Source organism: Anas platyrhynchos, chromosome 3 (genome assembly GCF_047663525.1).
Source record: "Anas platyrhynchos isolate ZD024472 breed Pekin duck chromosome 3, IASCAAS_PekinDuck_T2T, whole genome shotgun sequence".
Taxonomy (NCBI): domain Eukaryota; kingdom Metazoa; phylum Chordata; class Aves; order Anseriformes; family Anatidae; genus Anas; species Anas platyrhynchos.
The window spans coordinates 39071932-39089846 of NC_092589.1; the positions used below are offsets into that span (position 1 = coordinate 39071932).

General features: G+C 41.0%; 1 protein-coding gene across 6 annotated transcripts in view; it reads right to left on the reverse strand.

Annotated features, from left to right (window-relative positions):
• Window positions 1-2404: 2404 nt before the first annotated feature.
• SOCS5 (suppressor of cytokine signaling 5) overlaps window positions 2405-17915 on the reverse strand; it is a 29158-nt gene continuing 13647 nt past the window's right edge. For 5 of the 6 annotated variants that reach the window (XM_072035731.1, XM_027454069.3, XM_072035732.1 and 2 more), the window contains exons 2-3: window positions 7754-7846; window positions 2405-5413 (exon numbers count right to left, since the gene is read on the reverse strand). In XM_072035731.1, the coding sequence (XP_071891832.1) occupies window positions 3791-5401 (1611 nt within the window). In that variant the 5' untranslated portion in view covers window positions 5402-5413; window positions 7754-7846 and the 3' untranslated portion in view covers window positions 2405-3790. Of the gene's footprint in view, window positions 5414-7753; window positions 7847-9209; window positions 9341-17915 lie in introns of those variants that run through there. The other variant, XM_072035729.1, reaches the window with a different exon arrangement.

Below are 17915 nucleotides of genomic sequence, written 5' to 3' on the forward strand. Positions count from 1 at the left end.
ACAAAAGATGTCTTTATTGCTTAAGAGAAGTTTAATTCTGACAAGCAAATTATTTGGACCTGTCCTTATCCTTAAGAGTACTTCCAGAAGAGTTGTCTGCAAAACTGATTCAAAAACTATAACAAAAGACCCTCAGATACAGTCAATGGACTACATTTGTCCAATTCCATGGGTACATGAAAAAAAATCCTAAAAAGATTTAATTTAATGCCCTATTTTTTAAAAAATATATAGTTTAATGGTCTTCTACAATGATCTAGTTAGAGTAAAACCCTCCACACACATTGTCATTGCCATAGCCATACTATTCTATTTACACAATTTTCCAGTGTAGGGTAACATTATATGGAAATTACAATTATTACAACTTCCTTCTCTTGGTAAAGTAGAACTGCTGCAGAGTTCCTGAAGTATTATGATGGGTGCATTTACACGTAACAAAACCACCAAGTTGTGCTAGTATTCAAAGATCCAAACTCCCACATAGCACCACCACCTTGTTCTTTTTAAAGATGGTTAGCCCACCGAGTACGCTCTACCTTATAGCTCTTTCTACAGCAAAAAGAACCACCTCCAAGAACACTTTATATCATTGAGTACCAAACACTTATCTGTCACGTAAGCAGATCAGATTGGAATCATTACATTGAATCTCTCTGTAAGAAAACTGGGTGCTTGTGCCCATCTTTTTAAAAGGATTTTGTAAGATTTTCTACCCAAAACCAGAATGTTAGAACAGAGTCCTTGAGCAGAGGTGCCAAGTATTTGCATTCTCAACATACCAACGTTTCATTGACTTTAGATCTGAAAATAAATGAAATAATTGATTAGAAAAATAATCTGCAACTTAAGTCAGTTATATTTGTTAAAGTCTGCTTATGTAATTTTTAGCATAAGCACACTAGCAAGTTATTCTGTATATTTCAGTGAAGCAAAGCTTTAAAACTGTTGTAGAGATATATATCATTGTTCTCATTTGTGTGCGTCTGCGTGTCTGTCTCGAGGGAGCAATAAATCCTCTCTGTGAAGACCATTTACACAAATGAAAGCCAACTTTGAGATTAGTTTTTATTATCAGTATTTTTCTAAAGATTCACTACATGATAAAAAAAAATGAATGAATGTGTATTCCTGACCACGTTGATAATGTTATAACTAGAATCGCATCAGCTAGTTTATGACAAGCAACTGCAACAGGTGTAAACAGAAACCAGGCCCCCACACTGGGACAGAACTTGGTTGCAGGTTGACTGAATGATACTAATATTAAAAGCAAGATTTTTAAAGTAAACTCATCTGGAATTCCGATCCGATCAAGGGAACAGTGAGAATGACACGGTGAAGGTACACTTGGGTGCAATTTCATGCTGGTGACTCTTTTCCTCTTTCTACGCAGGTTTTAAACCAGGAGTTGCATATCCAATGACACACACAATTCCAAAAACTGAAGTGACCATCAGCACATTTGTACACATACGTACATAAACTCAGTATTTATATACTTTAAACAAAGCTTCATTTTAACAGTTGAAGTTTTAACACAGGAAAGATCATCTACTACAAAGAATGCATAACGGGATCACAGATTTTCCACAAGCATATAAACACGTCTTAAAGTGCTTCCTGGGTGCTTCAGATGAACCCCTTTCAGTATAAGCTTCTATGTAGTGCTGTTCCAGTCATTACAAAATTATTTAAGTCATTCTTCTTTAGGTGCATTGTGTATTCAGGAAAAAAATGACGACACTGTTGACGTAAAAGTTTTAAGCTCCACCAACATAAATGTATACACTACATAAGTTCCGATGAAGTTGTCAAATACTTTGGTTTATCATAGTTTAGGATAAATATTTGATAGAACAGAAATTGCGCCTCTCCACTCTGATTTCCACTACAAAATACCCCAACGTAAATTGACAGTATTCTTTGGTAAAAACAGGACATTTGGCCAGTTTGTGTGTACATCTATTTATTACAATAGTCTAAAAGTGAACAAATGCCACTGCTGTACTGTCAATTTAGAGGAATAACCATTCCTTGCTCAGTGGGGAGTATCAAAATATTAAGCTTAGCAGTTAGCTATATAACAAGCTAAAACACATTCAGCAACTATTACAGGGGATCAATAATGTTTTAGAATATTTTTTTTGCTTAACATTTATCCTTTACAAAAAACTTTAAAATGCTCTATGCCTGCGGACAAGTTCATTACTTCGCTGTGACTACAGAAACATTCAATGGTGTACACCGTCGGGTTTCTGATAAGCAACGTAACAAAACCCAGGCAGGAGCATGGCGTGCTGGCCAATATTACCTACACTAAGGACTAAGAAAAGCCTATTAAAAACTCAGTTAACTGCTACAGGTTACGTGAATATATAAAAACAGAGCAGATATACAAGTATAACACTGAACATACTGTACTTTATTAGCACAAAAAGCCAGAACAAGGCACAGCAAGCAGAAAAATACATCAATAGAAGGGTTAGTGTAGCATACAAGAATAACGTTTATTGTACTTGCAGCCAAGATGTTCCCTACCTCGCACAGGTCACTGCCATAGAGAAGTAAGTAATAACGTACTGTAGCAGCTGGTAAAGAAACTAGGGAGCACTCGTAATTGGTACAAAACATGAAACGGGACAGGGCATTCCAACAAAATTTTAGTGCAAAAATGTCTAAGACGGAACTATTTTCAGTTCCATCTCCAATTAAATAAGCAAACAGAACTTAGAATTTTGTTTCCAAGTAATCTGTTGAAACTATTATCAGTGCATATTACTTTAAAACATTTAAAAAAGCGCAAATGGAAAGATATTTACAAATAAAGTGTAACAGTACCTTTGAAACCTGACATTTATTTCAGATATGTCAGATTTTGTATTCTGATTATAATAATTCAACCACTCGTAATTTTCTCCATAAAAATATCAGACACTTTAAATAAAAAACATTGCTTCTCTTCACTATTACCTTCCATTGTAAATGACGAGTGGTCAGGCCACCAAATTCTGCTTTAGAAAAACACACAAACTGTTGTTTCATGGCAGTAATCTAATTCTGTGCCCTGCCATCGAATCAATAATTCACGCTGGAAGGTATTTAACTGTCCAAGACAGTATTACTTTTGCTAACAATGCCACTTAAATCTCCAAGTGTTTAAAATAGAATTACAGTACTGAGCAGGCATATTCAAGTCTTAACGATTAGGAAACCCTATACACTGAGAAAAGCATGATTCATCTGCTAGCATCAAAAGACCGTTAACTCTTAATGGACTGCAGGCCATCCCTGCTTCTAGTGAACTGCTCTTGATTAAAAGAAAATACTCTTATTCACTACTATCTGCAAAATTATCCGCGAGCTAAATTAGTACTTTGAGAAGTGAAAAGTTTTCAAGAAGGTATTTTAAAAAAATACTTCAAATATTAGCAAAAATGCTCCTCCAATAAAGTCTTTCTTTATTAGCATCACATGAATGCCCCACGGAAAATGCCTCATAGTTTCTTCATCCAATTACTACAGCTATAAAAACAAAATATTCAGGAATTAGCAAAAATATTTTCATTAGGCCTTAATGAAAAACGTGCAGAATTGTGTCTGCTTATTGTTTCCAAGAGGCATCACAACTTAGTTTGATTAACAGCAGGCAGCATCTGACAGGATACTAACACTCAGCTTAAATAGGATATTGCAAAAAAGCTAGACGTTGTTGGTGCGTTCGCTGCAGTTAAACTGTAACATACAAGAAAGCATATTCTGTAAGCTTATTGGGGATTCTGATTTCCGTTTACTTTGCTTTTATAGGTTCCCGCTCCAGCCATCGCACCCTGACTTTTTGCTTATAGTGATACTCCTTTAGAAAGTCTTGCAACATTGAAGGTAGAGGAAGGTCATCGATTCCATCGTACGTAGTGCACCTGCAGATTACTGCCCGGCAGATATACTGCAGACTAAAGGGGAAGGTCCTGTTCAGGGACACGGTAAGCAACGGTTCAAAGAACATGCAAGAGCTAGGGTCTTTGTAGTGTTCCAGAAGCCCTGTGACAGTGGAGGAGTGAAACACACAGGGGTCGTGGGCATCAAAACTGAAGTTGTGATTCCACTGCTCGATGCGTGCGTGTAGCGATCGGTTATAGCGACGGAAGCTCACAGAGAAGAGGTAGTCCTCTTGCGCAGAATCCCTGAGCAAAAAAGTGCCTTCGGGTTTACCCTCCAGAAGTGCTTCTGCCTCGTAGCGGTCCATCACGCCCCAGTAGCAGGGGTTACCTGTGATCTGCAGCAAGTCTGGCACAAGGCAATGGATGTAGTCGATCTGAGTGTGCACCTTCCAAGCCCCCTGCCTGCTGATGTGGCCGTGGCTCTCTCCGGACATCTGACGCTGCTTCTGCCTGCGTGACTGCAGGCAGAGCGTTGTCGTGTCCTCCTCAGAGTCGCAGTTTCCTGGAGGGGTTAGATTTTTGTCCCCGGTCAGCTCAGTCATACCAGGGGCTAGCTTTGGTCCCAGTTTATACAATGGATTAACCTGTGCTGTAGCTTCAAAAGTGTGTATTTGGGCGTTGGGAGGGGGATCCACCCCTTCTTCGATACTGAGCCTGCGTCTCTCCCGCAGCCGATCTTCTTCGTCTTCCGTGGAGACCAAGGAAGGATCAAACGTATCAAAAAAGGTTGAGTGTGGACTCACAGGAGCTGTGTGCTGTTTGATCAGGTGCCACTTCTGAGCCAGATCGGAGCCTGCAGGAAAAGGGCATTTCTCAAGCATCAGTTCAGAGAGGTGGATCTTTCTTTTGTTAGAAAAGAGAGGTTTGGACTGCTTGCTGTAAGTTCGCATGGGAAAGCACAGCCCAACAGTGTCCTGGAGACGCTGTCGCAGGGAACGGCTGCCTACTGTCCTGTTCGATACTGCATCCATATCATGGACAGAACTCACCCCATACCTTCTCTCCCGCCTCTGCAAACCGCTTCGCGTTCTACCAAATCTCTTTTCCGTATCCAAGGAGCTCTGGGTTTTGGTAGAGCAGGAATGTTTCTTCTTCCCACCCCAAGGAGCATGCCGAGAGTAAGAGTCCCTGCGAGCAAGCCTCGCTCCCGTGGTGATACATGAGTCGTTCTCTTTCTCAATGCTTATTTCAACAATCTGAGGAATTTCTGTGACACAGTTTTGGTTCCGCCTTGCCGAATTCTTGGAAGGACTTAAACCTAGTTGCAAAGCAATGTTTTCTCTCAAAGGGCTGCTGGGTTGCTGTTGGGCCACACCAGTTATCTGGATAGCTTTGTCTTTAGCAGATGAGCAACTACTGGTGTTCACAACCACATTTTCATTTTGGCTTCCACCTTCATGACTGAAGAGATTCTGGCACCTGTATTTGAAATTGTTCCACATCTTTCCCACTTTATCCATGGATTATGTTATCTAAATTCAAAAGAAGAAAAAATATTGTAATAGAACAGTTTAAAAAATGAGAGCACACCTTCAGTTATCAATTAAGTTACAGACTGAACACACTACAGCTGAAGTGCCCTCACACTTGCACAGATACGTAGCACTGGCAGGCATCACACCATTCTGAGACTTAGAAAAATTACCTAGAAGAAAATGTTTTGGAAATTACAAACATTTGATTTACAGCCCCCTCTGTACTTTCATCAGATGATTAAAAATTTAGGTAGAGCTGCATAATTGCACTTGACAGACAGGAAATACGATCTCAAATTCTTCATTTTAGGTGTCACATTTAACTTATGACTGCTTGATAAGCTTCCAGTAGGTAGTAATAAAACAAATCCTGACAAAGAACAATTTTGGTGACTCCCAACTATGAGAACAGTTACAAAAGACAAGATGAAATTGCACAAAAATTGAAATTTGGAGTGTTCAGCATTCACACAAAAAAAAGGGAAGCAATAAGGTATCAGCAAAACTTTAGAATTATAAAGCCTCTAATACATTAGTAACAGCCAGACAGACATCTATGCATACATACATCTAAAAAACATCTGGCTTTATTACTCAAGTCATAAAAGAGCACAAGAAACTCTTCAATCTTTAGTAAGAGCACTTAAAAAGAAAGCAGCTCTGCAGTAAAAACAGTGATAGTGAATCATGGAGATACAGTAAAGAGATAAACACATTAGCAGTGTGTGTTCTGCAACTGCTTCTTCAGAAACATAGTCTGATAACTGGAACAGGACTGCCAAAATCACAGGACTGCCCTAGGACACAGAAACAGGTTAATTCTGTACTGAGAAGTCAGGCGATGCCAAACTAAATTAGATCTAATTAAGTTCTGAGAGAAGTGCTGAACTTAAAAGAACTAAAACATGTCATCATATTTAACTCTTAATGGAAACTGCTCACTTGTATGGATATACATTATTTTGAAGTAACATTCCTCTGTTGCTGCTGTGTTTTTTTTCCCCCCCCAGCTAGACAGGAATCTAAAACAGAGATCAAACCCACTGGGTCTTGTGAAATAACGCGGATGATAGACAAGGAAGCAATAGTCTAGCAATGCAGCCTAGAAGCCCCTTAAGATAGAAGCACAGCTGTAAGCCTATGACTGTAGCAGAATCCACTGGCACTGAGGATAAGTCAGAGGTATGGCTTACATGAGAATTACGAACAGATGACTTGAAATTCTTCCTAACTGCTATAGGAATAAAAAAGATTTTTCCCCCATTCCTTCCTCAAATACTTCAGCAAAACCAGTAAGCTAGGTATCTACACCTAATTACATAAAATAAAACCTTAAGAACTTAGCATGGACTCAGGGAGGTGGATGGAAGGAAAAAAGAAAAAAAAAAAGATGTTAACAGCCTCTGTAGATTGCTGGTGCAAGTTACCTAGAACACAGTGCTGATGATAATCTGAATAAAACCCAAGCAGTTGTTAAGAAGGAAGACACTTTTTCAAGTAACTTTTAGATAGAGAAAAACTAGCTAAGACAGGAAGTCTTACATGTAGCAGACTCTACAGAGTTCTGTGCATATGTTAAAAGTGAAAGTGTGTAAGCACATGAGTGAGGAACGTCCTCCTGATTTAACAAACTGCTACATTATTTTTTTCTGGAGTGGTCTGGACCAAGCTGGAGGACTGGGGGAGTTTTAAGAGCACCAGACCATGTACAGATTTGTAGAAACTATACAAGCACCTATCATGCCATCACAATAATCAGAGCTGCTTGTGGAGTCTCTCAGATTATCCACACTTACGCAGAAGCAGCATACGTTTGATGTGTCTGCCTGTCAACACCATATATATAAGGTTAAGTTCTACCCACTTTTCTCTCACATTCTCCATTTCTTCTTCTTTCAAGCCACCAAGATATATAAATTTATCTTTGTGACACCTACTAACCCGTTGTCATAATTCAGCTGAAGCCAGCCAACAAAATTTAAAGTTTTGGGAAGCAAAAATGAAGAGACAATATATAATCTCCCTTCCCTTGGGAAAGAAGGCTACAAACTATACATATGTTTGTGACAATGACTCAGAATTGCTCTTCTGACCAGTCATACATTATTCACTATTGCTCACTATTGCTCTTCCTTTGCACTGTTAGTCTAAAATGCCTTTAGGCTATTGGATGGGTTGGAAGTCCTTTATACCTGCCCACAACTTCCCAAAACAAACAAACAAACAAACAAAAAAATCCATCCATCCACAAAATCCCCACCATATTGGCTTAACAAACTATTTTTTGAAAGTTAAATTTAAAGTCGATTACTTTGTCATAGTCAAGAGCATTCTTACCCAGAAAAGCATGAGCCACTGCTGTGTCTTGACTTGAGAATATACCTCAACATGAACTTGCTAGATGCCTTCTCTCAGTTGTGGACATGATTACTACAAAAAGAAAAAACAGTATTTTTGTTAGTTGTTTGAGTAACTTTTCAACTTGATACTTACAATCTGTCAATGTATTAAAGGGACATTTCACTAATTATGCCTTCCATGTGTGCATGAACTGCCTGCTTATAATAAAGCATAAATATGTATATAAGTGCCAATAAAAGGCTTCACAGAACTTTTTCCATCCATTAACCACATTTGTCAGATAGAAGCCTGGGGAGGACCCTCAAACAAAGCTTAAGAAATAAAAACAAAGTCATAACATCTGGATCACTGCACTCAGGCCTGTAAAAATGGTTTCCCCACATTTTGGTTTCAAGTCCAAAGCAGTGGTTCCTACGTTGTGGCTGGCAGTGCTGTCAGATCCCCGCATACTGCCTCCCCTCCTTGTTTCCAGCTGCTACATCACATCAAAAGGCAGCTAAAAATACACTTTTCTAATATTACTTTTCCAGGTAAGCAACTGCTATACTTGCCACAAGGATGTTACGTGATTGTGAAGCAAGAGGAATACGAACCGTGATTCTAAAAAGGGGAAAGTACGTGGAATGCAAGGCAAGTTCTTTAGTAAAAGAGTAGGTCAGCGCTTCCCTAAAATAATGATCGTATTGTTTTTCAGAAATCCAAGAGGCATTAGAGGATTTTAGCACAGTATGCTCGTGCCACTGTCAAGTCTAGCAGGAACAGGACAGAGAGAATGGTTTGCTTCTGCACACCAGAACCAAGCCTAGGACAGCAGGAAGAGTTAACAACACACTGACGAGTTATTCTTCTCTCCATTCTGCATTTAAGTATTAGCATACTTGAACATGACATATTTACTGAAATAAAAACTACAGGCTTGATCATTACTCCATGGATATCAGAAGTTAACGCTCCTCGGCAGAAACTTCAGAGTAATGTCAGAACAGTACCAAACATACCAAGCTTCCATTCACCTATGGAAGCACTAAAATTGATTAAACACTTTTGAAATTAGGCTGGTGAGTCCTGTCAAAAAAAAAAAAAAAAAATCCATAAAAATAAGCTTTCCAGAGAGCAGAGTTACTAGTACAAAGCTAAGATTAAGCCAAAGGTGAAGTTCTTTTCACAACAATGACATTCATACACATTCCCCTCCCACCCCCTGTATTTTTTCAGCAAGTCTACAATAGCTCAGCCACTACAAACTAGTACAGCTGATTCAGAGCAAGGCCTTAAAAGAGCAAACAGAATTAAGGCCCTACAATACGGGCCGTACAGTTCTCAGCAAAGCCTTAGCTAAATCGTGGCGTCAGCCAGGCCTAGCAGGGCATACCCACATTCCAAGCAAAGCCATTTTACTGAGCACCCGTGGCACGGGGGGACGCACACTGACCTCTTAACTCGTTAAAAACCTTAAAAGTACAGGGAAGCTGATCTTGAAGTTTCATGCTGTACGTACGGTTCCTAGTTTAAGCCCTTGTGCCGCTGCCATCGCTCGGTGCCAGCCGGAGCGGCCTGCTCCAGGCGCCGCCTGCACGAGGCACTGGTTGCTTCAGGAGCCATCCTTTGCTAATGGAAAACAGCTTCCTGAATTTGGGTGACTGTCTCGGTTAAACCTCTCAATCGTGTTAGAATGCAACTTGAGTCATTCTGAAGGTATTTGGTATTCCATCTAGTAATTTCAAACTGGTTTAAATCAACACGCAACAGGCTCGCGGTTTCACGGGTTTCTTGTGGCAGCGCTAAGGTCGACAAAATACAAATTATTTCTGAACTGGCCCTAAAGCCATCCTGGTTTTCCAAAGGAGCACTGCCTGAGAAAAGTTATCTTTGGAAAAGGTTATTTTAGCCTGAACAAAAAATAAACCTAATCCCATCAAAATCCACAAAGTGAATTCATCACTTTGTAAATTTTCTCAGAAAAAGTTATACTAACATTTCCACAACAATCCCCTTCCAACTGAAAATAATTTGTCTCCCTTAAACTGGCTTAAGTTATCTTAAAAATAACGGGTAGTAAGCACTCAGAAGGGATTACAGATGCAGTGACACTATATCCCCTCTTGCAACCAGTTCAGAGACACATCCAAAGCCAGGAAGTTTGTAGGAGCACTGTATCCAACTATTTCGAGTGGATAAATGATGAAACTAAAAAAAAAGGTAGGCAAGCCATTAGTTTAATAGCACTTAAGTGCCTCATACCAACAGGTTACCGTGAAAACTCGGGCTGTTCTTCCCAGAAGTGTCGCAGCATCCAGCTAGAGCTGGGCCACCCTGCGTGCCAGCTGGGCTGTGTCCTAGAGGCAATGTGCTTGTCTCAATCTCACAGCGGTACTTCATTTGAAAAATAGATGATACAGTAAGTTACATTCTAAGTAACTCCTAAAAATGTACCATCTTCACAGAAGTCATAACGCAATATGATGTAGGACACCTTAAAAAGGTGCTTATTTCAAAAACAAGAGCCTACAAAATTCTCTGGTTTGCTATTTTCACCTTATAACAGTTTCAACACATTGAAAGACAGAGACAAAGAACAGAGACAGACAACTCCTACGAGTCAAAATTCACCCCACAAGGATGGGAGACCCCATTAAAGAAGACGTTGCCCTCCTGCACCACGGCACGCTTGCTGAGGTGGTTAGTGCCCTATTCTCATACTGCCCAGCACCTGCTATGGGCTATGCTCCCCCGGCCGCAGGGACAGGGCTGCTCACAGCAGCACTCCCCAGCCTTACTCGGCCAAAATGAGGAGGGCTGGCCAGCTCCTACCATCTGAAGGAACCCACTTGAGGAAGGGAGAAAAGGCAATGCTAAGGATCACGAAGCAGTTTCCTCCCTTCCAATGCACATTTCAGAAATAATGAATTGCTGCTGAAATCCTAGGAACGTTTCTTAAAAAAAGAAGGAATAAGTTAGCTGCAGGCTCTGGTTAGTTCAAAGCTCAGTGGTGTTGGGAGAATGATCTGAAGGTCCAAATTCCCAGACCAGAGACAGCCACTACACCCAAAAAGGTAAAGGATATCAAGCTACAATTCCAACACCACACCAAGGCAGCACTGCAACCAGAAGAAATGGCAGCAGCCCCCTCCTGGCCACACGTGCCGGTACAGGACACGGGCTGTACACCGTGCAGCTGCTCAGTCAGCCAGCTCAGGGAACTGATCCAGACTAAAACTAATTATCAGAAAAAAGTCTCAATCATTGATGCCATTTTTTTATTATTTTTTTTTGACTTCTTTATAAACATTCATGTTAATGCAAGGGAAGTGCGGATGAGGAGAGGGGAAGTAACAGCCAGGGCAAGTCTGCTTCCTTCCACAGCTGCTCTGGTTCATTCTGCCCCCACTAGATGATAGGTACTTTGAAAAGAAGTTTCACCTGAAGCCTGTATCTTCATCAGACATGGGCCTCTGCTTGCAAAGATGAGGACTGTATGTGAGCTACTTCTCTGAACACTCAGGTTGAAAGTTCAGCCACTGACCAGCTTTATTTGGAACACAAAACACGAAGTCGGCTTGATGCAGCCCCCTAAAGCACATTGAAAGCTACAACTTTCAAGGACTTAAGTTGGCAGTGTCAAGTGAAAGAAAAATTATGGTATTTGCCATTGTTTCAACCTGAAAGCAAGCAGTAATATCCTCCCTCTCCTTGGTGCAGGTTCACAATGAGCAAAAAGCACTCTCAGCTTGCATAGCTGATGTTCTGCCACTTTCTTTCCAAGCAGCTACACACGTGGTAACTTCAGTTCAGAAATCCTGCTTTGAGATTTTTTCAATGGTGGGAGGGATAAGTCCTTGTATCCCCTTGTTAGGCTTTGGGGTTCAAAAAGACAGTGTCAGGACTGCATGTGTTCACGTGTTAGATTATAAAACACTGTACAGCTGCCATCCACTTCCCTTCTCTTCATGAGATCCAAAATTCCTAAAAGAGAAAAGCATGAATGGAAGAACAGCATGTGAACAACACTGCACCAAAATAGACAGAGGCTTGTTTCCGAAGTACTTTTTCCTGTACTTATACAAGCCTAGCAGATAATAATACAACTCTGATGAGCAAAGTAATTATACGAGGATCACAGAACTAGGCACTGCAAGCAGAAGCTTCAGGTGTTAAGGAAGAAGTAGTGCTGCACTGATCTACTGAGAATACCCACAGCTCCAAGTAAAGACACCCTCAAATCACTTCAGCAGTAACCTGATGGCCACTCACCATACCAAAAATCCAGACAAGCAACATTAAAAGGAAGCAGTTTCCTTTAAATGACCTCCACACACCGTAAGTAGGCAACTGAGCATAACGTCACCTTATCGGTTGCAAAGGAAATGGAAAAAGCAGTAAGTTGGTAAAGGAAGGTACCTGCTAGAGAAGGGAACTCCAGGTGACTCACTGAAATAATGCTTTCTCTACTGCTACGTAGAAGTATTCCTGAACACACACACACGTATGTATAATTGGTGGTTTGTTTTCAAAACGTGGGCAGAATTGTTCCAGGCAGTGTTCAAGCTAAGCACAGCAGCCCTCTGATGACCTCTGCAAAAGCCATTAGGAGCTTTCTTAGAAAAGGTTACGGACCTCTTCCCCAGCAGGGCAAAATTTGTTCCCACTTAATGAATGCTAACAAAGCATGCTCTCCTCTGTCAAGTTCTAAAATGCAAACAGGTCTCAAACTGATATCAATCATCATCTGATGCTTATTTGGATGTAGTTCCAGGGCATTACGAGTTGAGGAAAAGCCTATCTTAATAGCTGTGCCTCTCTAAAGCCAAGGAAATGGGAAGCGAAGTTGAAAAGATGGGTCAGTCTCATAGCACACATCCCTGACTAGCTCAGCAGAAACAGCCAAGTTAATGTATTTTGTAAATAGAGCATTTTCATTGCAAATCAGCTATCTTGCAGATAGCTCCTCTGTTCTGGGGTCCATTTATACTCTTTCAGTCTTATTTCTTATTTCTCTCAATGTCCTACATTTTTCAAGACCCCAGCAGCCTGCCTAATGTCTCTCATCACAGTACCTTTACCACCCCCCCAATAACCATCTCCTTTACGCAGCTCTTCATGCACCCAGCTACCTCCCATGTGCCCTTTCTAGCTGACCCTGTAAGAGACCATACTGCCTAATAGTAACTAGCTGGCTGCTGCATCACAAATTGATTTAAAAGTTGGATTTGTCTTTCTCTAGTGATGCACCTACAACGGTGACTACGTAGGAAAAACAGTATTGATATTTGTGTAATTTGGAAGGCTTATTAGGAAACCTGCCCTCCTTTCAAATTTCAGTGAAATGGACCAAAAAGTTCAAAGGTTTCCGCAAACATTAAGTGAAGAGAGTGATGGCTTTGCAATTCCTGAGAAATCAGGGCCTATTGTTTCCTAAGACGAAAGTCAGTGTTATACTGAAAACTGAATGCTGCTACATGCACTTAAAAAACAAAACACCTCTCTCACGATGAGTTGTTCAGTTCACATATTTGCCATTTGTGCTGCAAGAAGCCCATACCCACCGAGGCTTTACAGGTAGCATCTGCATTTTTTGTTCACTGCTAACATTAATGGAACAAAGCACTAGATAGTAGCAAGGTCACACACAGTGTAAAAGACAACAAGAAAACTCAGAAGAGATCAACTAAAAATGAGCTGCAAAGGCAGCAGCATGAATGGCTTGATGGGTTTAAGAAATATGAAAATTTAGCTGCAATTTATGGTACAGCTGTATTAACATACAGCCAGTAAGTCGGTCCGTTGTGCCACTGTGATACTGAAGAAATTAAATTTCCAGCAAGGCACTGGACCAGGCCGGTCTCTTATCTAGCCACAGCCGAGCCGTGCGTCAAGCAGAAAGGTGGCCAAGGATGGGCAGCTCTGATAGCATCCACAATCTGCAAAGTGACCTTCAAAATGATCCAGCTCCCACCCTGCCTTCTCTTGGGGGAGAAGTTCAGGAGTAAATTCTTGCGCCACCAGTTCTCTCCAATCAGTTCCCGTATAAAGCATGCTTTCATCAAATAGAAGCGTGTCTGGGTAAGCGCAGAAGGAAACCTGTGGCTTTAACCTGCAGACACGTGGCAAGCTAGGAGTTAAAATCCTGCTCAGGACTACCCCACAGCTGCTGTCAGCAGTCAGGCTTGTCAGGAGAAGCTCTGGGCTGTCTTGACAAGACTAATTGGCAGCAAGCACCTGGCTTCCCAGGCCGGGCAGGGGAAGGTAAAAGAATACAAACCCTGCAAAGGAAGAGCAGCGGCTGGAAGGCCGCCAGCAGCTCTAGCCTGTTTCATGCCTTCACTTTGATCCCCAGGCAACTTCATCCTAGGCCACAGCCAGCCAGAGCTATCAGAACCACGCTCCCTGCAAGTCGCCAGCTGAACGGAGCCGACAGGAGCCCCTGCTTTGTGGCTGGGTACGGGGAGCTCTGCCCACCCCACCTTGCCGCAGCACAGCAACTGCAACACCAACACTAGCACGACGTTGGCACGGAGCTTAAATTTAGGTTTTCAGTCGCCAACGAGAGCTAGCTTAAGTGTATTATGGCAACCTTGAAATTACAGGCTCAGACACCAGAAGAAATCAAAACCAAGACTCCTGGATGTTCTGTGTGTTGGACATCTGAAGCATGCGATGGCAGTTCTCAGCACAAAGCAAATTGCAGTGCATCTTTAAGAAGGAAAAAAAAAGTTTAAAAACCAAACATTCTGGATGCTAGCTGAAAGCGGACTGCATGAACAACTTCAAGCGGGACTTCCAGAAGTGTGGAAAGACACTTTGAACACGCTTTGATTTTCGTCATGTATGATATCGTGATTTGCAGAAAGCTTCTAATTCACTGAATGCTGCCCTTAATATTTTCATGTTTTTATAATTTAAGCAAAAAAAAAGAAAAAGAGTTGAAGCATTATCCTTACAGGTTCAGCCCCTGAGTTTAAGAGATTTTTCTTACAAATAAGGGAAAAAATGTATCAGTTAGCTTTACCAGAGTTTTACATTACTGACCCAACAAGTATCTAATTATATATACACATACATAAGCGCGTGTATACATGACCTATACATACATTGCATGAACACCAAAGATTTTCATTATTTGCTCAAGATATTTTAAGAATAAATATTTGAAGTCAGAACTAATTTAAGTGCTTCAGTTTCACATTTGAATAGTTTTACTTTAGCTAGTCAAGAATTCCAACCATGTACAGTAGGGTGAATATTTCCATAACCTAAATAACTAGAGATTTGGAAGTGCCAGTAATTGGATGTAGTCTTTGTATGAAAGATGTTTCAGTCAAGAAGTGTCACTGCAGAATTCTGCAGTTGGTGAAAACAAGAGGTTGTAGTGGAACCTCTTGATGGCCATGAAACATGGGTGCTACTAGGACAAACTCACCCTAACAGACAGGGAGCAAGCCCCTCTGTTTTTAATTGACCTATAAAAGCATTCTTCCTTTAACTGATAGTGATGTGAAAGAGTGGTAATTAAAAGACCCTTTAGCAATCTTTAAAAGAAAAAGGCCCAATGCAAAGAGATCACAAAGCACTAAGTTTCAAGTTACTGCTCTAACAACAACAAAATGTTTCTCAGTGACAGCACAGCAAAGAATGCAGCTCTTTGCAGTGCTTGCTCTCCTTTTGTGATCTGGGCCTTTACACAGACAACTTTAATGAGTTTGCACTCAAGAGTAAGATGACTTCTGTGTCAATAAATTAAATAAAAAATAAATGAGAATGTTACTCTTTTCTTGTGCCATGCAGAACAGGCACTGGATGCTCACAATTCAAAGTACGAGTATGGCCAAATACCAGGGTGTACCATAAAAGCTTCAAGCAGAAAACCTAATTCCTGCTGTTGCCAAAACATAAGGCTATCACTATGCACAGAGTACGCATCAGAGGCTGAACAGTCACTGGTAAGAAAGCCAGGTCTCTCTTAAAAGCATCAATCCATTGGAACTGCAGCATTAACTTAAATATTATGTTACTAGGTTATCTTTAAGCAGCTGGATTTGTCATAACAAGATGACAAAGAGGTGATAACTCTTGTCAAGGTGTGGCTATGCCTTTCTCCTTGGCCTTACATAACACAATCAGTTACATCAGAACAATTTGAATGAAGCACGTATTCTGGCAAAGAAGCACCGGCGTGTGTTAACTGAGCGTGCCATCTCTTCCCGCATGGTGAGAGCTTTCTAAGAAAGAGGTACGTGTGTGTTTGATTAGCTCCTACCTTCTTCTGAAGATAAGATGGAAGTGCTCTACTTTTTGATGTCATCTATCTAATCCAGAAGTCGCCTGGAGTTTTCACCGAGGATCACTCATGTTGTTGCTCCAAGACCTAGTCATAGGCCAGGAACCCACCGGCTCACTGCTGTGCCCTTCCATTAATTCATAAGAGATGCTTAACTGCAAAAGGCCAACTCGCTAACCTGCAATGCCAGTCCAATCCCCACCACATTTAACAGCTCATTCAGTATCGGCAGGTAAACAAGTATCTATGGTCTCAGGGTTGATAAGGGTAAGTGTTAAGGTAGAGGCTGCAGGAACTCCAAGATGCAAACGAACAGACTAGGAAAGTGAATCTTTGCAACAGCCCTACCAACTGCACAGGAGTAATAAAACTTAACCTTTTTTCCCCTTAATCAGGCTTATAAAAGCAGAGGTTCACTTGTATGAATGATTTAAGAGCAAGCATTTCATGCAGAAAGCTTGCAGCACCGCATAAAACCGAGCAAACCTAAACCAAACAGTGATTCCCAGATGATGAACTTGACAGAGCAAGCATTGCCAAAAGACAAACAACAAAAAACCACAACGTGAATGAGTGACGCTATTTCACCACACCGAGTGGAGAAGATAAACTACCGCCCCGCATGTCAAAAGCTACAATCAAAGCTACAATCAAAAGCTATATGTCAAAGCTACAATCAAAGCTACAACTGTGTACCAAAAAGATAACGTGAAGCCTTAAAAACTAAGACTTCCCTAACAAAATACTGTACATTTTAGACGATCCAAGAGCCATGCAACTCTTACCATTAAAATACAAAACTATTTCTCCTCTCTGTTTTTGCAAAAGGGCAGCTCAATGTTACTTAAAACACCGAACACCCTGCATAAGCTTTTCCAAGAAAACAAGCAAAACCTGTTCAATAAATTATTTCAGGAAGCTACGCTCCTTAAGCATCCTCCATGATGAGAGGAATTTGGTTCTTGAATTAGAAAACACAAATCTCCTAACGATACAGTGAGAAAACATGTGACAGTTTCTACATTTAGCCACCATCACAGAGGGGCCAGGAAATCCTGGTGGAAAGCAAGCAGGGTGATCACAAGAATGACAACTGCCAAATTATCCCTCCTCATTTGCGGAGGAAAAGGAAGAAGTTTTCCTGGAAGGCCTGTGATTTGCCACAGCTTGAACTCCTCCCAGGCCATTAAAGTTGAAGGGTCTGAAGAACTGAAAAAAAAAAAAAAAAAAAAAAAAAAAAAAAGCTACTTTATCCTATACGTTATCCACAAGCAATGCCATCTTAAAGGATGAACCAGCCACCTCAAAAGCACCAGAGGAATTCAGCCTCCTCAATGGGCTTACAGCCTTGTTTCCAACAAGAGGGATACATCTTTGAAATGTGTCCTTTTTTGTTTTAAACCATCACCTACTCCTTCCTATTATCAGACCATGTTCACAGGCTTACCACAGCTTACCCATTTGGTCTGAATTTTTCGGCGTGGGCAGCTACCAAAAATAGCCTTTCAAAGCTGAAGCTATTCCAGGAAAAAATGTCCCAAAAAGTAACATTTCACCCATTTAAAAACAAAAACAAAAAAACCCACCTCCTCACATTTTAAATTTAGTAAGCGTGGACTCTGTGAGGAGTATCTTCTGACATCCTTGCAGAAGTACAGCCGAACGTGGTCCAATTTGAAATCCCTGAAGGAAAAAACCTTTAGGTTCATCGTCTCAGTAGCCTTCCCAGATTTTATCTGAGATCTGTAAGATCTGTAATGAATCAGGACGGAGCTTTTTCGGATGACTGTCAGCAACCAAATGTGTTCACCCCAGTCTTAGGAAGTGATTGAGCGCCCTCGCTACGAGCCCCAGATGCTCATC